The sequence below is a fragment of the Nothoprocta perdicaria genome, unplaced genomic scaffold, assembly GCF_003342845.1.
Source record: "Nothoprocta perdicaria isolate Ctin4 unplaced genomic scaffold, notPer1 scaffold_136, whole genome shotgun sequence".
Lineage (NCBI taxonomy): Eukaryota > Metazoa > Chordata > Aves > Tinamiformes > Tinamidae > Nothoprocta > Nothoprocta perdicaria.
Window position 1 is genome coordinate 161436 of NW_020454494.1, and position 24423 is coordinate 185858.

Sequence of the window (24423 nt, forward strand, 5' to 3'; positions counted from 1 at the left end):
GTGGGGTTTTGATTTTGTCAATGAGACTTAATATTGTAATTTACCGAAAAAATAAATAATGTGCTATCTTCTGCACTGCCTTGTTTTGAATCTAGCTCTGTATACAGTGTAATAAATCATGTTTTTATCATTCCTAGAAATGTCTCTTGCATAGAGATGAATCCACTTGCATTTTGTAACACGATATTTTTCTGTAAACTCTTCTTTGTAATGGCTAACAGGGAGAGAAATGCAAGCAGCCTGAATGACCCTGCTTTCCCTTAACTTGTTTTATTTACAGACCAGCTATCCTGTTTAAAATATATATATTTATCTATTTTAATCTCCCACTAGGCTGTAGAGCAGGAGGAGTTATCAGAAGGGACTTTCAGGTGAGGTATCGGCTGTCGAGGCAGCCTTGCAGGGGGCAAGGGGAGGAGGGCAGGGGCTCGTCTCCTGCGGCACAGGGTGCAGAGCCACCACAGCTCGACCCTCCCGCTGCCTCCTGCAGGGTGCTGCTGCTGCCAGCCTCGCTGCCTAGGTTAGGAGAGGAAGGAATCACTCGATGTCTTTTAAGTTTGGAATGCCAGTGTTTGCAATAACTTTCAGGTCTCTTACAAATGCCAGGTTGTAAGAATCTTCCTTTCACCTCCCCTGCTGCTGCTCTGCTCCCTCTTAGCAGCATGGAGGTGAGGGCTGGAGCTTTGCTCTGGGTGGAGGCCATTGAGGGCAGTGAAACATCCAACTCCTTGGAGAGGGATTTCCGTGCTCTGCTCCAAAGGCCTTTACAGGGAGCTGGCTTTTCGCACCTGCTCAGACTGGAGAAGGGAGAGGTGAGCAGCGCAAGCAGCAGTTCAGTGCGGGGCTTTTATTTATTTCTGACTTAAATAAAGGCTTCAAGGGCAGGCTCGGTTTTGTGAGCAGCGGTGCATGTCTGCAGTGCTCAGCAAAGCTTTGGGAGTCGTTCCCCAGCGTCATGGGGTTGGCAGAGTTTTCTTAGCCTGGGCAAATAGAACTTGATTGAAAGGGGTTACGTGGTGTGAATTCATCAGCTGTGTGACAGGAACCATTTTAACTGTGTCCCCTAAGCAAAGGACTAAGGGAGTGATTGTGATCAATAGTTTCCCCCTTTACTAAGGTAGGAGGGGATTTCAGCTTTAGGATAATGATCTTGTTAAGAGCACACCTGTTATAAAGAGCATGTTTTGACCACCAGCATTAATCTCATTGCCCTTTGCACAGTTACCATATAACTTGAAGCGTGTGCTGTAGGCGATCAGGATGCTGAGCTGGTAAGCCCTGAGGTGAGACCTTACCCGGCTGCAGCCCCGTGTCCTCCCGCAGCGCCAGCCCTGCAGGCACAACCTTGCTGCCTCCTCCCAGCCTTCCGTTGCTCCATAGCTTTTATCCTGAGCCCTGGATCTGTCATGCATAAGCGTGCCTGTATGTTCACAGCATGGGGGTGTCAGCAGCAGAGGCAGAGCCTGCCCTCCTCATGCAGCAGCAGCACCGGGGCCTCGTCTTGCAGGGCCCCGTGCGGAGCTGGGGCTCCAAGTGCCACAGCAGGTACCTGGGCAGCACGAGGGGCTCCCACTGAATCCCACCTAAATAAAAACAGCTGGTGGGGGTGGAGTGTGGTGGGAAATAACCTGCACAGATCCTGCCTTCCGTGGTCTTTGCTACTGACAATATTCCCCTTGTATCTAGTAATGAAACGTTCCCGCTGGGGGCAGGACTGGAGCAGTGGGCAGCAGTTGAGCCGCGTTCTGCCTGGGGCCAGGCCCTCCTGCCCCGGCCTGTCCCCCCCAACAAGGGCTCCTGCCAAAGGGAGGGCTTTCCTACTTTTTCCCTCTTTGTGCCAAGTGCCCAGTTAAGACCACAGCTTCAAATCACAAATGTTCCTGCAATAGCAAATGGGAAACACTGTTAAATTACAATTCAGGTTAGTGAACTTGAGCTAATTATTTCTTTATAACCCTGTCCGTGCTTCCAGCTGCAAGGCTCAGTGCTGAGTGCAACTTAATTCCCCCTGCAACGTTCAGGAGGACAGAGATGACTTTTCATGCTTGTTAAAGGCTGCACCCAAAGACCCGAAAGACCCTTGGGAGCCCTCGCTTGGAACATGGGTGAGGCGAGAGCCACCGCTGCGCCTGGCGCCTTCCCTGCCAGGTGCCACAGTCTGCGCTCTGCTCTTCAGACAATCCAGTGCTGATACTCAGCAAACAAGTCACTTTCCCCTCAGGTTTCTTTGTGTGTACGTCCCTGTACAACTGGGAGTAAAAGAGGTTCGGTTTTACGTTTGTTGCACTTTGCAGGCAGTTGGTCATTGCGCCTTCAGCTGGAAAAGCCTTTCTGGCCCTTCCCAAGGCACACGCAGCCACTGCTTAATTCTGAATTTACCTGAGGCTGGAAGCACTATTTAACTTTCATACACTCTTTCCACCTGGCTGCTCTCCATCCTATGCTATGAAAGCCTAAGTGGTAATGGAAGAATAATTCATTTGCTGAAGTCAGTTGTCCTTCCCCGCGGTGCTTAGATTATAGGAAAAACATTTGCATGCTGGAGGCGCTTCTCCCCCTTCAGTCGCCCTCATTCCCTCAGGCACAGCTATTTATAGACCTTATCAGAGACTTTTGAAGTTGTAAACCTGCAGTCCCCTTCTTAACATGACAATATCCCTTTAGAACTTCGCTATTTATAAGAGAAGAACTTTTAAAAGCCACCAGAAGTAAACATCCTTCAACATCATGCAGCAGTGCAACCTGGAGAAGGGAAGGCTGAGGGGGGACCTGATCAGTGTCTATAAATACCTCAAGGGAGGCAGCGAGGAGGAGGGGGCGGCCTCTTTTCAGTGGTGGGCAGGGATAGGACTAGAGGGAATGGCCACAAGCTGAGGCACCAAAAGTTCCACGGGACCTTACGGAAAAATGTCTTAACAGTGAGGGTGACAGAGCCCTGGAACAGGCTGCCCAGGGAGGTTGTGGAGTCTCCTTCTCTGGAGGTCTTCAAAACCTGCCTGGATGTAGCCCTGTGCCACATGCTCTAGGTGACCTTGTATGTGCAGGGGAGTTGGACTAGATGATCTCTAAAGGTCCCTTCCAACCTCAACCATTCTGTGATTCTACAGAATCTACAGCTTCTAGCCCATGACTGTGCTGTATTTCCTGACTGCTTCAGTGCATGGGCTGATCCTTAGTGTTCTGCAGCCCTTCTCCTCTCCTTACCCTATGCACAGAGCTCAAACATCCACTGGGCAGCAGCACGTTAAGCAGGTCGGTGTTGCTCGCTGCACGGGTAGCCACGGGTAGCCAATGGACCCTTTGATGGACCAGGCTGTGACTCGGACCCTGTTAAAGCCCTGCGAGGGCTTCCACTCACTGCACATAGTCTTCAAGCCATGGGAATAGCTGACACCCTGCTCCACGTGGTGCTGCACAAGAGGCCCTTCTACAGGCGCCTTCTACAGGTGCCTTCTGAGGATCTGTCCCCATTTGTAAGTCTACGAAGACTCCTACAGTTTCCCATTGCTCAACACAGGGTATCAGGAAGCAGGAGGTGGAGCCCAGGCACACAGAACGCTCCGATCACGTTCTCTTCTTTTCCCAAATGGGCAAGTTCTCAGTAATGCTTCAAAATAAATAGATAGATAGACAGACAGATAGATATGCAAGCAGAAGAAATATAATTAAAAAAAAATCCAACCTCTAGTGTGTAATTCATCCAACAAAAGGGATGAAAAACACACACACAAACCAAGAATTGTGGCACTAATGAGGAAATCACCAAAACCAAAAATTAATGAGGGATGATGAACTGCTGGGAGTATTTACTTGGTTAAAGAGGTAAAACCAACCTGAATAAAAAGATATCCCAGAAGCAGTGATGGTGAAGAGAAACTCAAAGAGTGTTTGAGAGATGAAAATTAAAGTGCAGAAGGAGAATTTGGCTTGCATCTTTCTTGGGCATTTTGAAAATCTGGGTCATACCTGAGAGGAAACCAGAAAAACTGAAAGCCAGTTCATGTGATCAATGCATGAGTATGAGGCAGATTTAAACTGTCTCTAGATGAGGAAAACAAAACTACAAGCAAGACCTAAAACCAGGGATCTCAAGGAAAAGAGGGAAGGACATTCTTAATCTTAGAGATCTCAGAGAGCAGAGGGAGAGCTCCAAGTCCAATACTTGAAGACCAGAATCTTTTCAGTTCAAATAAACCAGTAATTTGATCCTACTACCACCACTGAAGTCTTTGTTGGGTGCTGTTGAACAGACACCTTCTTTCAAGCCTATGATGTTGTTCAGAGCTTGCCTTCTACATCTGCACCTACACTTACCTCATGTTGGACCAAGTAGGTCTCATTTAGAAGTGCAGTACAGATTAGGTGTGGAAAAGTGCTTGCCAAGATCATCGTGCTGTGCTAGCGCTACTCCAAACCTGAGTGTGGACCTGTGCCCTGCTGGTCCTCCCAGCTGGTCATGAACCAGAAAACCAACCAACCAAAAATGTGTTCTGGGCTAGCTCTGGTTCTCTCACACTAAATCCCCGTTCTTCAAAAATATTCTCAGATGTTCAGGACTTCTTACTTCTCTTTATATTGCGCTTTGTTCCCCAAAGCTGGAAAAATCTTCTCCTTGGCCTGCCTCGGAATAGGCCTCGCGGCAGCAAGCAAGGCCTGTGGGCGGCAGCCGCGCGCGCGGGAGGGACAGACCGGATCGGGAGGTCGTGAGCAGGAACACACCTTGACACCACTTACTTGTTAGGTAGTTTTCAGCTTGTTGCAATGTAGAGGCAAAGATGCTTTTTTTTGTCCCCCCAATAACGGTTCAGGGGAGTTTCCTCACTTGTGCCAACCTACTGTGGCTGGTGACAATGAAGCACAGATGCTGACAGGGCCTGAACCCCGGGGTAAAGACAGAGCTGGGACCATGAGGAGAGCCAATCTTCTGTAACTGTTGGACTCCAAAAGTTAGTTACACTGTGGTTTAGAAATAACAAAAAGGATGTTTTAGTCTCGGACTCTCAAAAGGCCTTGTGAGGTGGTGGCCTCAGTGGTGGCCAGCGACAGGACAAGGGGCAATGGGTACAAGCTGAAACACGGGCAGTTTCATCTCCATGTGAGGAGGAACTTCTTGACTGAGGGTGACAGAGCCCTGGAACGGGCTGCCCAGAGAGGTTGTGGAGTCTCCTTCTCTGGACGTCTTCCAAACCCACCTGGATGCCGCCCTGTGCCCCGTGCTCTGGGTGTCCCTGCTGGAGCAGGGGGGTTGGACTAGATGATCTCTAGAGGTCCCTTCCAACCTCAGCCATTGTGTGATGCTACCGCATTGGTGGTACGCCTGACTTGTGGCAGCTTCGGAAATCTTGTGTTCATCCTATCAAACAATGCTTTACTTCCTAATGGAAAATGATGCTTGATTCATTTTCCTTTGTTTGTCCTGTCAAGCGCAGGTTGCCAGCTTTCTGTCCCAGTGTTCCAAGGAGAAGTTGTTTACAGGCCGAATGCAAGTCTGCCTAAAAATGTGTCACTCATGACACAAACAGCAAAGCGTTGGGTCCTCACGTGGGCAGGGAAGAGCTCTGTGATTACATGGCATGGAAGTCTACATTGCTACAAGCGGCAGACACTAAAACAGAGCTCAGAACAGTTAATATTAACTAATATGCACATAAATATCCAAAAGCTTTATCAGCAAAGAACAATTACACTAGGTAGTGTGCCTAGATTTTGGATCCATGTGTCCTTGCTTTGTGTCCTGCTCCCTGGTGAGGTGCTTGGATACTCCCTGTGTGAGTGAACGTGTTAGGGCCCGTTTGCCGCTGTCTTTGCAGCACGAGCCACGTTCGCAGCCACATTGGACCTGTGGAGCCAACACGAGGAGGCGGCCGCAGCTCCAGCACCTGCAGTCTCCAGGGCCAGGGGTAGAAGACATCCCACGCGGAAAGGCTTCGCCCACTCCACGAACGGGTTCTGTTTACTGGTTCTGTCAAATCGGACTTGTTTTGGCATGAAACCATTAATCAATCTCTGGATCAGTTCACTCTCTGGGGAACCTGACTGTTCAGTTAATTTTCTCAATACAACTAGATAGCAAAAAGGCCCACGATTGTTTTCACCTATAGACAAACTAGGTCTGGGAAATATGGCCTTGCCACTTTTTTCTGCAAAGGGCTATGCATCTTCTTTTCCAACTTGTATTCAGGATCTGTTATTAAACCTTCACTCAAGAGGTTAAAATTTGGAGCATCAGACAAACTTTTACTGGACTGTTACAGAGCTGAAAAGAGCAGCTATCCTGCATTGTTTTCTAAACACCGGGCACAAATTGGAAGGATTTTCTTTCCAAACGCAGAAACAAATATTATTTTTTTCCCAAGATCACTGTCAGAAGTTTGCAAATACCCTATGAACAGCTATTACCTCCTTAAACTTGGCTTACTATTATATATTTCCATGTTATTCTCTATTACTATTTACATCCTTATTTTTTCCACACTATTACTTTACAACTGTAGAAAAAAGAACTTGTATTTCATTCCCTGCTGTTGTGCTGGTTGCACTCACAGTAAGTGTGACCATCTCCTTGCAATATCCAAACTTAGGACTTTTGCTTTTCCTCTTCAATTCCCCATCTTTCAGGGTACAGAGCAAACAAGCAGCTTTCAACAAAGAGACAGACACTTAATAATTGAAGCCTTTGCAAACTTTATCACTGGTGGCCAAGTCTTTTAAGAAAGTCTTTTTCTTCTTCATAGCTCTGCTTTCATTTCGTTGATGTCTGAGTGTCGAGGTCCAGCTAGCACACGTCCGGGGGGGAAAAAAACAATAAAAATACGTTAGGAATGATCTAGAAATGCAGAAAGCAGCTGTACGTTCGGGCTGGGGGACCGCAACGTGGCGTGGCCGGGGACGCGCGGCGCGGAGCCGCTCTGCCCCAGCCCCTCAACGGGCAGCAAGGATTACGGGAACTGCTTGAACCACCGGCTGCAGGGAAACGGAGTATTTGCAGTGAATTCCTCCCGAGAATGGAATGAGCAATGGAACGAGGGGGATCCTCAGGGCTCAGCCAGTGTCCCCCAAAGCGCCCTGGGTGCCCCCTGTGGTGACGGGAGCAGCAGAATCAAAACACCGAAGGGCAGGCACTTCAGTTCAAACTAAATCTTTATTCATATGGAAAATACTATTTTTTTTTTTTGCAAATTATGCTAATAAATAAAAATACCCAGAGAGAACTTTGCTTAGAGTTAAGTGACTAGTTACAGCCACATGAAGCTTGTAATTCCCATTAAAACCACGCCAACAATCATGCAGATTGGCTACGAGAAAGCAATATAAACTATATTTTATCTTGTGCAATCTTATTATACAATCTTAATGCTATCTTCTTCTAAACCGTTTCACAAAGATTGAAATGCAAGTTCAAAACAAGTATTAAGGGACATATTTTACACTTATTCCACATAGGGAGTTGTGATAGTCAAGCCCATAAACGTAATTAAGCACTGAAAGAAGGTAAAAGAAAAGCAGACCCCACTCGGAAGATGCAGACAAACAGGCTTATGGACACAGCAGAAAGCTCACACCGGTGAGCTCTCAAAAGACAAACACGTTACCAAAGCCTAACAATAAATTATATTAAATTTAACAAGGTTCATCCTTAAAATGGTTCTTTCTGAGGAAACAGCACTTAAAAAGCACACCCGGGTTTACGTGGCTGGGAGGCACACCGCGAGGCCGCCGCTGCGCTTCCCCATGGAGGCCGCTCTGCTCCGTAACAGGCTTCAGCGTTGCACGCGCGCTCTTTACGGTGGCTTTAAAAACAAACGGGAGAATTCTGCAGTCGAGCTGTGCACGAAACACACGGTCAAGGTGAGAGACAGGCACTTGGCAGGATAATGTGCGAGGCAAAACCTCTGCCGGTCACAGCAGGAACAGCTACGTGGGGAGGGAAGCCTGGGGCTCGCGGCCCGCCTCGGAGCGCAACGCGAGGGCGGCCTCTCCAGCTGGGCACCTGCCCGGCTTGAGAGGGTTCCCGAGGCTGGAAAACGCCGCATTCCCCACCCAGGAGCACCAATTCTTTTCCACCGTTAACCTCAGCATTGGGACTTGCCCAGGGTAAGCGGAGTTTCACTTGCAGCCTAAATGACACAGCCTAAACACCAACCCTTTCTCCCCTAGGAGGATCTTTCTAAAATACAACCTGCAATGCCGCGTTTAGAGAAGCTTCTGCCAGCTTCCCGATCCAGTTCCTAGCATGAAACGCTAGTGATCCTTCATGTAACTGGAAAGCAATGTATCCCAACAGCCTGCAAGCGGCAACAGGCAGACCCCTGTGTTGTAGGTGTCCTGTACCTACCTGGTGGTGGTGACCTTGCTAGAGTGTCCCTCCAAGCACGCCAGGAAGGAAAGCCCAGGGAACAGCTATGGAGAAGCTGCAAGCCAAGGGGCACGCGTGCAGCTGGAGCGAGCGGGAAGGGAGTCGAGCAGGACAAGCTGCAGGCTTAGAAGAAAATGGCACGCGTCCCTTCTCAACAGCATCATCTTGTAAAAATAAGCCTACTGGATGGCCACTACATATAAAGATACCTGCTTTCTTGTAAAAAGGTTGACTTCATCCAAAGCTAACTGGATCTTCCCGCAGTCCTAGCCGCATTGCTAAGCAGCCAGCAAGTTTCAGCTCCGTTTTGCCAGTTTAAGGATCAGGAGAGAAAGGTCCCAGGGCTCATTTGGCAGGGGCGGATCTTTTCCCATGAGAGATAAACCAGCCCTTACAGGGGCCACAGCAACAAAGCGGAAACTAGTTTCACATCTGACCTTGACCACCCTGCTAATGAGAGACAAGATGCTAGAAAGAGGCACTTTTAGTATCCTATATACATTCCAAATCTCTAGTCCAACGCTTTGCCCCCTTTTACCAAAAAGGAAAGTATCGGTAGCTAAGCTTTATAATAAGAAAAGCTTCTGAAGTCACGTGCATGCACTTGCTTGCAATGGCTCAGGTATCCTGAAAATGCTGGAGTGCAATTCCATCACAGCTTATAGGAAAGGAAAGCCAAACACTCACAGAACAAGCACCAGCTGTTGTAAAACAGAGGACATACACCCTCCATAAGCAGTAACCTACCCCGAGGTTCGGGGCTACACATCCTCAACGCAGAGATGCTTTAGGCTCCCGACTCACCGCCGCTTTCCAGATTCGCAATAATTATTTACATTTCAGGTTTTTTGGCATGACATGTCTCTTAAAAACTGAAAATTTTAGCTATGTCAAACAACGTTCAGTATAAAAAGCTTTGGAAGACCCGTTTGAGCTGACTCTTGGTGAAGCTCCTGCGAAGGAGGCAGTGACTTCAGAGCAGGATTTTCCCATTTTGCTTGGACAGTGGAGCATCGTGTGCACAAGCTGGAGCATAGGCTGGGGCTCAGGAGTCACCAAACAGTGTGCTCAGTACAAGCATTCTTCCTGCAAGCTACACAGCAGTATTCTTACTAAAAAAGGGACAGCATCAAAACTAACATTTTGAGTGACCCTCCAATCTCAGGAAAACAAACAAAAACAGGACCTCAAGCTAGTGGAAGTTCCTACATAAGGCAGCCAAATTTACAACCAGTGTATACATTCACTAAGGAATTACATTTTTTTTTGGTAAAACCAACAACCCAACGTACTGCAGAGTCTGAATGTGAAATATAGGCACAAAATAGATTCTCTACTTCTTTTTTTTTTCAGTGTGGAAAACAGGTATTTAACAATGTAATAAGAAAATTCACTATCAGGTGAGCAAAAATTTGCAACAATCTGAATAAAACAAAGTACTGTATAAAGGTGCAATATTGAGCAGATTCGATTTTGGTTTCAACACACAAGTAAATATCAAGGAACCTCCCTCCTGCTTATAAAGCCCTTCACGTCACCAGCATCACTCTAGTTCTTCCCAGTTGTCAGTTAAGTTACCTTTGCTCTGCCGTCTAATGCTCACCAGCTTCCCCGCTGACTTGATGCTCCACCTGGAGCTGTTTCCTGAGCTCGCCAGGTTCGTGTATTTGGTGGAGCCTTTGGTTTCTTCCTCCCAGCCCGACCAGGCTGAACAGTCACTTAAAGTGCTTGCCGCGTCGCCGGCAGGGGCAGCAGCAGTGATGGGCGGCGGTTCCCATCCCTCAATCTCGTCTGGTTTCCTAGACTGGACGTTCTGCTTTATCACCAAACTGTCCCAAAATCCTGGCTTCTTTTCTGACTTCATCTCCTCCTTTAACTTGAGGTTTGTTCTGGAAAATAACAATGATGAGGCAATTATTAAAATTTCCAGAATTTCACTGTCAAATAATGCAGCTTCTCAATCTAACAGCCTATCCAATAGCCATTAATACATTTCAATTCATTTATTATACTTTCTAGTAAGGAACCTTAAATTTTTTCTCAACAAAAAAGCGTCATTTTAAATCTTAATACTTAAATCCAGTACCATCAGCATCAGGAAAAACTTCTTGTAAACCTGAGCAGAGCAGGATGTCACAGGGATAACAGGACATGACCATTTGCTGATATTAAACAAGCCACAGCTTTTCTTATTTTTTTTCCCTCCTCTCCAGTGAATTACACAGAGCTGCCTTTGGAAGTGCACCAAGTATTTTAACATGCACTAGTACAATTGAGGACTTTGAAAAACAAACAAAAACTACAACGAGGATCACAGGAGGTTTATGGAGATATTTTTTCTGCTGCTGGCTTTAACACCCACTCACTATTCTTGTCGGTTTTTCGTACCAGTTACCACCTTGCCAAGTTTTAACTTACACCCTAAAATATTTGATGTACATTATTACCATTTTATAGATACCATTTTCCCCTCTTAAAGAGGGATCTGCACAATATTTTGACAACAGTTTTGTTCTTCCAGAGGAAACCAACAAAACCCCTCTCTCCCCCCAAAATAAAAGGAAAAACCCACAACTACAAGGATACTAATTTCCCTAAGAGAAAATTTTACAGACTATTCCTGATGTTCCTTCCCTACTAAGAATCTTCAATCTGAATTAATTCATATTTTCAGTGCATAGACAGGCCTGTACATGCACAAGGCACAAGGAAAACTGCAGTATCGGGGGGACAGACACAACCTTCAGGGTTCAATACCCTGAACAGCAAACTGAAAAACATCACATGCTACTAATGTACAAATTCCCTTGCCACAAAATAAAATAACTAAATAAACAGGAATTTACTGCTGAAAGAGCTGTTTCTCATTAAGGAACACCTGAAATAAGCAGCTTGACATTACGTTATTTAAATAGAAATAGCCTACATTTTTAACAATTTTTTCCATTAACAAATTTCAAATCTAGGAGTAGGTATTTCAGAATTTTCAGAGCCATGGAGCCCACACACTTCCCTTGTATTCTGAGGCTAGAAGACTTAACAAACCTCATTTTTTATTTTAATAATAAAATAGAAAAAGTGGGCTATTATTATGGGCAAAAAGACAAAAAAAAGTCTAAAATATATACAATTTCCACAGTTACCATATTACACATACGCTCTTCACAAATTAAAAGTTATGCAAACAGCATCATCAATGGGCGAGTTTAAACTTAAAGTGGATTCTTTTATTCTTACATTTCAGCTTCAATTTCCAAAGATCTTTAATGCAAATTAGGCTCTCAACACCTATACAACGGGACAGACTGTAGCTGGAAGCTCTTTGGAAGTCGTTTAATAAAACAGGCTCAAAATGGAAGGGAAATGTATTTATACTGCAAATATGTGGCGTATATAAACACATTATTCAACACGGAAACAAAACATACTATGGCACATCTCAAAGCCTACATACCACTTGGGCAGATACACTAATAGGTAGCTCTTTTCTTCCTACGTGCAACGAAGGTAATTATGTTCATCCAACCTATACACACCTGATGTAACTGCAGAACAGACCTCTTCCTAGGACAGACTATCCTGTTCAGGAAATTACCCTTAATTACACCAGCAGATACACTGTGCCAAGCAAATACTTCAGCTCCAACAGGAAAGAAGCTGGTACAGCTACACGGCTTATTCCGTTTGGGTATAGGCAATCTCAAAGATGAGATAAGCAAGTAGAGAAGGTAATTCCTAAAATCGACCATGATTTATCCCTCAGGGATAGAGGAGAAGGCTTTGATTCAGAAACCTTTATTTCTTCTCTACAGTAAAATAAATAAATAAATAATTTTGAAGAAATGCAGCTGAGTTTCCTTTTCCTCCTAATACACATAAAAAGAAAGATGTTCAGTAAGTGTCCTTCTTCGTGGTGCATATATGATTCATTGTAAGTGCAAAGCATGGATTTTGAAGCGGGCATCAACATCAACTCCGCCGCGTTCTCCCAGAGCACCTGCCCCGGCCCACTCACCCTTTGGATTTTGGAGACCTGCATCCCGCGAGCAACTGCTGTTCGTCGTCTTTGTTGAACATAGAGGTTACTTCTTTCCAGCCGCGGAAACCTGCCCCCTGGACCTGTTTGGGGGATTGAAAATAGACACAAAGACCAGTCAGAGGGGGAGCGCGGCGGGCAGGACCGGGCAGCGGGCGCTGGGGCCCCGGCCCCGGGGCTGTGGGTGCTGCTGGGGACACCGCGGGTCTGCACAGGCAGCGGCTCGGAGCACGTTTGGGGCTGGCTTCCAGCAGTGGGGATTCCTGCCGAGCGAGGCCTGCAGGGCCCTGCGGACGCTCCGAGGGGCTGGGAGCGAGGCCAGCGAGCGCCGCGGGCTCCGGCCCCACGGCGGCCTGTGCCTCGTGCGGCATCCGCGTGGTGTGAGAAGCCACCTGAGGGGCTGCTGAGTCCCACGAGAGAGAAGTGAAACAGGAGGCTTCAGAGAAGCCCTCCACGTGTGTGTGAGGCACGGCCGTCGTTTGAAGCCACTGCGTCGCGCTGAGCAAACGGCGACGCACGGGAGAAACGGGCGGTCTCCTTCACCAGCTCCCGCGCCTCCTTCTCCCCCCAGGACTCGCTGGCGCAACCAGGGTGAATCTGAAGTTTATATTTTAACTGATTGCAGATTATACCTGATAAACCCACAACGCCCTTGAAACATTTGCCTGAAACAACCACCTACAAACGGAGCACAGACCCCGGGCAGGGAGACAGCAGCACTACCAACCCCGCACCCTACAAACAGCCCCAGCTTCTGAAGCTCAGCGAGCACGAGGAAAACCCCATGGTTTCCATCCGCTGCTCCTCCGTCCCGCCGTGCCCCACGGCTCCCCTCCTCGCCCGCCTTCCTGCAAACTCGAGCTCTCATTCCCAAGGCAGGGATAGGCAAGGTGGGAGAGAGTCAAGTTCCCTGCCACTTCCACACCTGCTCTGCCCACCTCTGCCTAAACCCCTCCTCATCTCACCAGCAATCACAGCAACCTCCGGCTTTGTGAGGAAAGCAACTTTCCTTACATTTTTCCAATCATTTTTCACTATGACAATAAAGTGAGCACAGATTATAATAAACTCTTGTGCTTAATTTAAACTTATGATTATATATTACAAAACAAACAACTAACATCAACTGTGTATGCCTGTGGTATATTTACTGTATTTATGTCATGAAAGGCTGGTTCTGTCAACAGAATAAAAATAAAAACAGACAAGCTATGGATAGTACCACACAGAAAACGCTATATATGCACACCAAATCTTCGTGTTTGAACTATCAGCCTGTATAAGCTGTACTCTATATAATGTAATCATGGAATAAATAATGGTCTAATACCTTCATTTTAGCCTTTAAATGGCTAGTCCCATTACCTTCTTCTGCAGCTCAGATAAATTCTGTAACAAGTTTAACAAGAGGATTTTACTACTCTGTCTTGGGTTCCTGTCACTGTAAAGCAGCACAAACCCTCCCAAAAGAGAATCTCCAAGGCATTGGCTCTTGAATACTGAAAAAGTGGAATTTCTTGGAAGTATAAGTCTGCTTAAAAAGAAGAGGAGGGGAGGGATGGGGAGGCACAGGCAGGCTCTAGAAAGCACTTAGCTTTTCATAATAATAATAATAAAAAAAAATCATCCTCCCATTACAGAGGACTGAAAGAAACCCTCATGCAATAGGGGCAACCCATAACAGCAGATTTGGCAGCAACGAGCTGTGAGGTGGGGAAAAAAAGGGGGAGGGAAAGAGGAACCTCCGCCACCACTGCAAATCCACAATTAAAAAGAGCACACAAGCCTTATTGGCTTAATCCTTTAGGCCTTTGAACTAGAAAAAGACAAAAATACACCCTAGCCATTTAATTTGTATGTAATCTTATCTTTCTTTAGTAACGATGGTTCACGAAGCCCTTGCCACGTAGCAAGTCTGCAGACTGTGAACAAAAAGCCTCTCATTGGTTTCAGCAAGCAATTTAACACAGACTAGTCTAACTTAAATTGCTTTTAAATAACTTTATAGACAGTGCACTATGAAGTTTTGTTCTTATCCAGCAAAAAAAAAAAATGCATTTTAACTCTGATATTTAAAAATTTAAGTTCTCTAAATCCCATGCTGATTTACAAACGAGAGAAAAGGACCACTGAATGTCAAGCAGATAATGTGAGCTTCTACATAAAACCCTCGAGAAGGCTGACTGTGCATTCCCTCTCCCTGTGTGTAGAGCACTGACTGCAAACAAGACCTTGTGCGAGATCTCCAGCAGGCACCAGCTCACGTTTTCCTAAAGAAGTCCTCCCACAATGAATCCACGTGTTCAGCAGATACATAGCAAAGTAGAACAATAATAATAAAAAAACTCCTGCTGACTAAATTGATTTATTATTCCCTCAACTGTTCTGAGCTGAAACATACATTAAGCCTTTAAGATACTAAGTAAATAAATGCTCAAGTGTATTTCCAGAAAGAATGAGGACAGATTAATGTACATAAGAGCATCAGTGCTCTTGTAGAACATATCTTGCTAAAACGTGGCAAGGCCCCTGTGTTGATAAGTGCCTCTGGTTGATAATAAGTGAACTGAGCTGAAAGCAAGAGGAAAACCTGGATCTGCAGCTACCACGTTGAGGCTCCTGCGTCCCACGCTGAGCCCCCCACTTCCCTTGACTCGTGTGGAAGGAGGAGGGCAGCTCGCACCCCAGAGCCCTCTCTGCGCTTCAGGGATATAAACGCTGGCAAAGGAAGGGTCAAAAGCTTCCCTCGAGCTCAGGGAGCTTTTCTCCAGCCACCAAACTGTTTCTTAAGCCAACATTTTCCTTTTTGACTATGGCTGTCATGTTGCTCTGTGACTGATTAAAGACAAAACTCAAATCCCCTGAGTCCCCAACCCCCTAGTTCTCCCTGCTGTATTTATATATTTCTCTTTCATTTTCTTTTCAATTTTTAACCTAGACAAATGTCACCTACATGTGCAGCACCAGTAGAAGCAGGAGATAAGACAGAAAACACCACGTTGCCACCGTGTAAACTCCTGTAGCTGCCAAGAGATGGGAACTGTTTGCAGTTTGGGTGCCTGCTTCCCCAGAAGATTGCGGTACAACTGGAGAGGATGCAGAGAGGGAAAACTGCAATTACCGAGGGGTGGAGCAGGGGTGGTGTAAGGAGAGACTAAAGGCTGAGACTCCCTAGGCCAGGAAGGAAGAAGCCCAAAGGGTCGTGGCTGAGGTTTACAAATATCACAAAGGCAGCAGATGAACTGAACTCAATGTGGGTCACCAAATCCCAAAGTCAGAGGACTAGGATGCACCCTAAGAAACTAAAGAGAAGATTTGTTTAAAATGGGCAGAAGTAAATGCTTATTTAAACACCACATGAAATTCTGTAACTATCTTCTGCAAAAAAAGAGCTAAACTACTAGCAAATTCAAACGAGGACCTGCCAAATTCACAAGAAGCAGCTTCATAAACAGATACCCTCTACTTAGAGGGTATCCTGTAACATCCCAAAACACTAACTCTTGATGCTGGAAGAACAGGCTAAAGAAAGAGGCCGAGGTACATTCTCCCTTGCAAAGACCTAAGGCAGAATATGAGGCTGGATGGACCTGTATCTGATTCAGTAGGAAATTTCCTATGATCTTACAGAGCATGAGAAAAAAAAGCTCAGACTCCAGAAATTCTGCTCCAGGATGGGCTTTCCTAACCCTGTCCCTTTCTCCCTGGTCACTGATGCCTGCTCCCACCGCCTGCATGCTTGCTTTCCATAACAGAGCTTAGACAGGGGCTCCTTAGTCATCCATGCAGGTTTCCTGCCACCTTTGCTTATTTTCCTGTTCATGAGAATGGACCATCCCATAGCTGGGAGGTGATCCATAGAAAAAAACCCCAAACACCTGTTTAACATCACTAGAACATATCCAGCTTTTAAAAAGCAAGATGCCCACAGCAACTGGAAATCTAGCACCAGATGTTGGCAAGTCCAGACCTCTAAGGGGCTTTATTGGATACTGAAGTCTACAAGTATTTACCAAAGTGTAAATGAGAAACAAAGCAGAAGAATCAAGACGACACTTCAGTGCAGTATCGGGTAGGATTAGGGACACCTATCTGGTTCCATACTTGATCTGCCTACGAGAGCATGGAGTATCCCTATCAAAACAGCCATTAATAAACTTTCTCCCCAACCTTCCATTTCAGTTGTTTAGAAGGTTGTGCAGCACAGTGTCCTCTGCAATCACCTAAAACAATCAATGGAAGAAAAATATACATATAGAAATAAATGTATTTCATCACTAGAAGATTTATGACAAAAAAAATGTCCTAATAGGCATCCAAAGATCTCAAGTGTTGAGCACAGATTCCAGTTCAGCAGATAAAATTCCCATTTATGAACTACTCTATCTCTATTTAGGAAGCACACCTCCACCATGAAAAAAATAAAAAATCTGCCATTTAATTAGTATACCCTATGAAAGGGGTCGCACAAGCAGTTGCTTCCAGAACATCATGTAAAGGATGCAGTCTGCCTATCCCTAGCACAAGTGTCTGCTGTTTCTCCCCCTCAATCCCAAACCCTCTGCTTTGGTGACGCTTCCAGGCTCAGTGTCCATCTGTCAGGCTGATTCTCGAGGGCGAGTTGCTCGAGAAGGCAGATCTGGTCTATGAGACACCCCTGCAGATGGGGGAGGTCCCAATCCTCACACTTACACAGCCTTCCTTGTGCCACGCTCTTGTATCTGGGGGAATAAGTTAATTAAAGGATGCCAGAACTGGACAACCACCATGGCCCGTGGAAGCTGGAGGAAACATCATCTCTCCTGTGCAGCAGCTGTTAATAACTCAAGCACCCTATGAAGCCTGCAGTTATCTAGCCCCTTTCTTCTCTACAACCCTGCACATACAGTGCAGCTCACCTCCTGAGCCTCGCTCTATAAACTCAGGCCTCAATGTAAGAATTTTTTGCTCTGCTGCCTATACTGACTCAAGAGAACCAACCGTACACAAACTGTGTATCTAAACTGTATATAAAGTGCCCCAGACAGGGACAGCCCTCTGAGGTCTGGAAGCCTCTCCTAACTTGAGAAGCATCACTAAAAATGACCGACTTACATACCAGTTTTCTCCACACTAACAAATTCTGACGATTCCTGTAATTCTGAGCTTCCCGTACTAGGCAGGCACCTTTGTCTGGCACTGAATAATGAAGCAACAACTGAACAGCCTAACAAAGCACCACCGAGAAGGCTCTTCTCTTAACTTTACTGCTGAAGGCACATAACTCACCACGAGAGCTCTAGCATAGGGCAGGAATACTCTTGAGAAATAAGAAGCCACACTAGAAATCATAGCAAAACAGTGAGCATCTGGGGATTCCAGCAGTTGGTTATATCTAAAACAGTAAACTCCTTCCAGAAGGCAAATTGAAAACCTATGCCACAAAACTTACATTTACATAGATAGATAGAAAGTTAGATGAACTATCTAACTAGGCAAGATAGATGAACTAACTAAATAAAAAGACTATTTGTAAATTTAACTTGAGAAGGTGTATGTGGTAATAAATGCTAATATCAAGGGGAAAAGAAACGGTGTAAAATTCCATTTATTCAAAGAACGACACAAAGGAATTGGGCACAGTATGTTAGATCTACATGATAAACAGTTCCAAAGTAAAAGATGACAGTACTTGGGAGGATCACTTGAACTACAAGGGCAGTGCTTTATGAATGATGGAGCTGCTTTAGGAGCAGGTGCCTGTAGCTGGATACAAATTCTCCCTGCAGTTCTCTGCTCCCTGCCTGCCTGCCCAGCAGTGGCTCCCTGTGGGTGACAACAGGCCGCACGCCAACAGCCTCGGGACCAAAGAAGCAATTAGAGGGGATTCCTGCTCCATACCTGCAAGGAGAATGGGCATGGTTAGTGCCCCTGTGTAGCTAAGCAGCTAATCCCTAAAAAAGAAACCCTCTCTGCTCAGCATGCATGAAATGAGATTTCCAGAAATTTATGCTTTTGCCAAGTTTTAGCAGAATGCTGCAAGTGTTTTCATATTAGAAGTCTGATAGTTGGTAGATCAAATTCCTTCAAATGAGAGGTATTCCAGAGCACTTTTGTTTGTTTGATTAATGGTAAACAAAAAGAACGGATTTTCCTCTCAGCCTTGACTGGGAAGAAACAATTGCTTGTGCTACAGCTTCCCCTCCTCCTCCCCCGGCAAAAGGAGCCCCTCCTCACAAAAAAGCTGGGGATGGAATTTTCCATATAAGTAGTTTATAGTTCAGTGAAGTTACAGCTAAGCATTTTAAAGTAAAAAACATCAATCAGCTTTAATTCCAGAAGTGCTGTTACCACCTCACAGGAAAGCTATTCATAACATGCAACAATTCAAGTAACAGAAAATGAAGAAACAACCTCCCTTCCATTCAAATTTATTCCCGGTATCAAAGCGTTTCCTCCAAAGCATTTTGGAGGAAAAAGTTCCAAACTCCCTCAGTTTCTCATGTGCAAACCCAGAGCTACTCCATTGTGCATCTCTGATGAGCCCAAACTCCACAGTTTGGCCCTGCAAGAAGGTCCCAGCATTTCCAGTCCCATGTTATTAAGATGTTGGGGTTTTCTTCCTCCACCAGAACTGCTCTCTTTTCAAAAGAAGGCGCTGTAATCACTCTAGATGGTGCCTTCACTCTGGTTTTCACTCAGAATTTCTGCACTTTGGTAGAACATCAGAGATCATCCAAGGCCCTGTGGTCTCATCCTGCATTTCTGCCCTGCCCAGGCTACCACTAGAGGGTTCGCAGCTCCTCCCTCTGAAACACCAAGAGGCCTAGAGGATATGGCCACAAACTGAAGCACCAAAAGTTCACAGGAACCTAAGAAAAAAAATTCTTAACAGTGAGGGTGACAGAGCCCTGGAACAGGCTGCCCAGAGAGGCTGCGGAGTCTCCTTCCCTGGAGATCTTCCAAACCCACTTGGATGCAGCCCTGTGCCACGTGCTCTGGGAGACCCTGCATGTGCAGGGGGTTGGACTAGATGATCTCAGGAGGTTCCTTCCAACCTTAAGGATTCTATGAAAGCCCCATGCTGAAAAGGCCACGGGCACATTCACCAGCCCATTATCGGTTATTCAGCATTTCACAACTTCTGCAACATCACTCTGCTGGCAGCTCTAAGACGAAACATCAGTAAAATCAAAGCGCTCTCAGCACAGACAAGAAATTATCAAAAGATGAGAAAATAAGGAGCTTCTCTGTGAATCCATTTTTAACATAAGGGGGGTTATTTTGCAACACAGAAATACGGCAGCTCAGTAGACTGCCTGATGACTTCCGTTTTCTAAAACACACACTTAGCAAATCTTTCTGAATGACTAAGGAATGAACTAAAATTTTTGATATAAAACTAACAGAAAATCCTAAAATCGGCTTAACATTCATCACCTGGCATAAAACAACCAGTAGTTTATGTTTTCATAAAAAGGAATCTGTTTTTTTCTAAAAAGCAGAAAATACACAGTACAATTGCACTTGTATTTTAGTGAAAATTACACTGCATCTGAAGTAGAACAAAACAGTAGTAACAGAGGCAGATGTACAGTTTATGCATATTAATGTCAAGTATCCTATTACACTAATGAAACAATTTTAAGTGCTTTTTTCCCATACCTATGGAATTTCAAAGCAAGCTCTAGCATATAACAATGACTTCCAGTTCTTTCATCTTCTATTAATGTATTTTAAGAATATTCAAAAAAAAAACCTCTTGGACACATATCAAGGTAAAGAATTCTCCCTTGTACATGTACTTTTCTTTTCTGAAAGAGATACAAAGTGAAGTTCTTAACTTCTTGTGGTGAGGAAGCCCACTGAGTTGCATATAAAATATGCATTAAATAATACAAATCCTTTTACTTTTCACACTTTTATTGCCTATTATGTCTTTAGACTGAATTTCAGTTACTCATTATTTCTTTTCATTATCACAGAAAAAAACGGAATTCAGCTGAATGTTACTGAACTATTTGTTGCTCATATCTTCAAGGAGAACCAACCACTGACACTAAGAAGAAGAATCATAAGTAATTTAAAAATCTCCCATGAAGTGCATAAATAAGCCTCAATTCACGCTATACATGAAAAGTTCTTAACTGACATTGAAATATATATGATACAAAACAAGTTACAGTTCCAAAGAACAGATATTTACCTTTGTCGCAAGCTGTGACACTGAAGATGAAACTTCATCATGGAGAAACTGGTCTTTATTCTCAAAAAAAGAAAAGGATAAAGATAAAAAGGCACCACAGTCAGTTTCAGTTTGACAATAAACAGTGATATTTTTCAGTGTATTCATAATGCTTTAAATTTTATTCAGCCCATCAGAATATGTCACAATGCCCATGAGAATTGTCAAATATGACCATAATGCAAAGCTAACTGAACATCACCAACAATTAAAATAACAAAACTATATTTAGCATCACAAAAATGCTACATCAGAAGTAAAAAGATATGTACGAAATCAAGCTTTCTTTTGCAATCCCCTGTATTCACCTCAGTCATTTTCTGTGTTTATGAGTTTCCCAACGTTTCCCAAGGTGTCAGCTCTTGCTGATAGCAAGGCCCATGAGGGCGCCTGCATGAAAATCTTCTGCATTGTTTGACTGCTAAAGGCAGCTCTTTAGATGACTCTTAAGAACAGGGGGCCCAAATCTGTCACCTTCACCTTTGAGAAACCTGAGCTTCAGATCCCTTTTTTTGTTGCTCTTATATTGATTTTAACTTGCCCATTAATATTTCCCTTTATAGGCAATACTGCATATTATATTCCTCCTCTGGAAGACCTCTTTCTCTGGAGATCTTCTAAACCCACCTGGATGCCACCCTGGGTGTCCCTGCTGGAACAGGAAGGTTGGACTAGATGATCTCTAGAGGTCCCTTCCAACCTCAACCATTCTGTGATTCTGTGATATTCATGGCCATGGACAGAATTAGGAGCCACAATGAAGACCATCAGACCATAGTTCAGTTTTAACTGTATTTAGAAAACACTTTGGAATTACCCCTTGGGACCGAATACAAAGTCAGGAACTCCTGTTATCAGTCAAAATGAGAATATTACTTCCTGTGAATCTTTAACAAGTCACAAGATTTTGGTTAGCTGTCTTTAAAGCAGGATAGCATTGTAGGTGGCATATCGAGAATGACAAAATTTAGATTTGTACAAGATTAAAATGAAATTCAGGGACTTTTTTTAAAAAATGAGAATTACTAGCAATGTTTTAAGCAGACCTCCCCCCCCCCCCCAGATATATACAATTTCAGAAGTTTCCTGTTTTTCCCCCAACGTTGCCAACGTCCCTCAGCTTTGGGCTGAGGCTGCAAAGCCTGAGCTTGGCGATACCTCCACTTGGACATGGCACAACAGCTACACAACACTTCATCTCATCTTTCAAAAGTTTTACCAAAAAGAGAAGAAAAATAAACCCAGACATATAGAGCTGTCAGAGCTGCAGGTTTCATCTACCACCATCATCGATCCAGAAGAAACAAGGCGACGGGCACCAGCACCTTCCCCTTCGTTTTAGTTTTCCCAGTTTCGGAGTATCTTAGGAAGGGTAGGAAAAGCAAGGAAATGCATAAGCCAAGTTCATGCTCTGCTATGAAACACACAGAGGTGCGAGGGCAGAGAGTCAGAACACGAAGCCGCTTTCGCCCTGCAAGTTGCTGCTGGAAGAGACGGGAGCTGCAGCGGGCCCTGCAAGTGGCTATGGACACAGTTTGTGGGCAGAATAAAGCATGAGAGCTCTCTGATGAAAGAGGCAATTTGGAATAAATGGTAGGCAAAAGGTTAATTATTTTTTCTTAATGTGTGACAGCTGTGGGTTTTGTTAAGATATTCATACCCAGCGCTACACGCCACGCCAAAGGAGTGAAGCAGGAGCTCGCAGTATCAGTACTCTCACACGCGGGAGGGCCGACAGCAACACAAATTTGAAAGGTATGAAATGCAAAGATTAAAGGAAGGTTTCATAAAACCTTCAGGAAAATAACTGGTGAGAAGCAATTACTTAAAATATTTTTTTTTCTGGAGTGGAACACTTAGCAATTTCAAGAGGCCAAGGAGATCTATAAAGGGAGCTACATTCATTGTGAGATTTGTTCCTTGAGATAAGGAGGGCTGGACTGTTGTGCTGCATTTCGAATGCCCCAGGACACCATGTCCCCCAGGCTTGCATTAATTCCTGGTCCAAGCTGGCCGGCAGACTTCGATTTCAGAATCTCCAACATTTCTAAACGTTTTGTGAAAAAACAAACCCACCTATGGCTCGGGAAAGCAGAGAGAACCAAATTAGCGTCCCACAGCAACAGAGAAATGGTGGGATAGAGGCACAGGCTGCCACTGCACACGCTGACCCTCACGCAGTCCGTGCGGAAGGACCTCGGGGCCTGAGGGCTAGACATTAAAAAAGACTAGGAGTGGGAAGATCTAAAGAGAAAATGCATGAATCACATCCAACTTCTGATATGTATTCTCTGTTTGTGTTAGTGTTCAAAGCTTGGGCAGCTGGCAATTCATTTTTCACTTTCTGCGCTGGAGAGGCATTCACAAGAAGTCAAGAGCAGCCTGCTCCACCACGTCACGTAGCTACTGCTGGCAGCCCCATCAGCTCTCTGCTATCTCCCTGTGTTTGCAGTCTAGCTAGCTTGCAGTTATGACAACTCAATTTTGTAAAAATTTGGACCGCATTCTTGGAGTCTCTAGTAACCAAGTAGATGACTAAACGCAAACACCAGTGGGAAATGCTGATCAACAACTTGAATAGGCTTCCAGTTCTGGCAGGGGAATGTTGGTATGCGCGGCGTGTTTTCCTAAGGAAACAAGTGCCCTTTTGTTGGACATACTGCAAACCATAAGGTACTCAAGGGATTAATTCAAGTAGCACACAAACCTTTTTGTACGGAGATCAAAATTGTAATCTCCTTCCCTCAGCTTCCTTTGTGGTAAAGTAATTAATTAGTCTCCTTAGATCATTCACTTTAATAATTCAATCCAAGAGCAGAAACACTGGACTTCAAAGAGTTAAAGCAAATAATAGCGTCGTCTCCCCCCGCGTGCCCTTCTTTTGCTCCAGTACATAAAATGGTTTATTATTGATTTTCTGCAGGCAGTTGTGGAACCCATACTAGATGTCAGAGCTGAAAGCACGTAAACTAAACAAGTTATTATTCTAAGAGCAAATCCCTTCAGTGTAAATTATCACTGTCCTACTGCACCATTAAATCCCCTCTGCCTATTGCCATGGCTCACGGAGGACTCGGCATAACTTGGAGTCTGTTATCCTGACTGTTAGTGAGATTATGACCTAGGTGAACAGCAGTATGTGAATCACAGAATCACAGAATATTTAAGGTTGGAAGGGACCTCTAGGGATCATCTAGTCCAACCTTCCTGCTCAAGCAGGCACACCTAGAGCATGTGGCACAGGGCGGCATCCAGGTGGGTTTTGAAGAGCTCCAGAGAAGGAGACTCCACAACCCCCCTGGAAAGCAAAATAAAACAGAGACAGGAGAGCTGGACACAAACACCCAAGGGAATTTAGTGATGGGAGACATAGGAGGACAGGGATAGAGAACCTGGGGAATTACAAACCTGGACTTTAACTCTAGAGCTGGAAAGACTCCCCAAACACTGACAGAAACTAAAGAGGAGAACAACTGCATGGACCTAGGCTGAGAAGAGGCAGCACAGACCCCACTGCTGGTTCATTGACCTAAAGCAGAGCTAGCAAAAGTGCAGAGCTTCCTTGAGCCGGGGGAGATCTGGGTCTAACTTCACATGAAATAGATGAGACTAAAGCAGACTGTGGATGCAAAAGTCACCCTGTTTCTTTAGTTTTATAACTGAAAGAGAAGCAGCAGAGAATGCAAAGTATGCTGAAATTAAGGTGAGAGGGAAGTTACCAGAGAAACTCAGTGGCATCCGGCCACATTTTGTTTGGCATACATAAATACACTTGGAAAAAACATATGCATACCAAGTCATGAAACT

At 44.9% G+C, this 24423-nt stretch overlaps 1 protein-coding gene across 1 annotated transcript; it reads right to left on the reverse strand.

The window, feature by feature from the left end:
- Positions 1 to 7194: 7194 nt before the first annotated feature.
- On the reverse strand, positions 7195 to 21903 carry TDRP (testis development related protein). Its single transcript, XM_026033884.1, has 4 exons — positions 21898 to 21903; positions 20578 to 20637; positions 12372 to 12475; positions 7195 to 10245 (listed from the first exon to the last, which is right to left on the reverse strand). The coding sequence occupies exons 1-4, from the start codon at positions 21901 to 21903 to the stop codon at positions 9900 to 9902; spliced, it is 516 nt and encodes a 171-aa protein (XP_025889669.1). The 3' UTR covers positions 7195 to 9899.
- Between the last annotated feature and the right edge of the window lie 2520 nt (positions 21904 to 24423).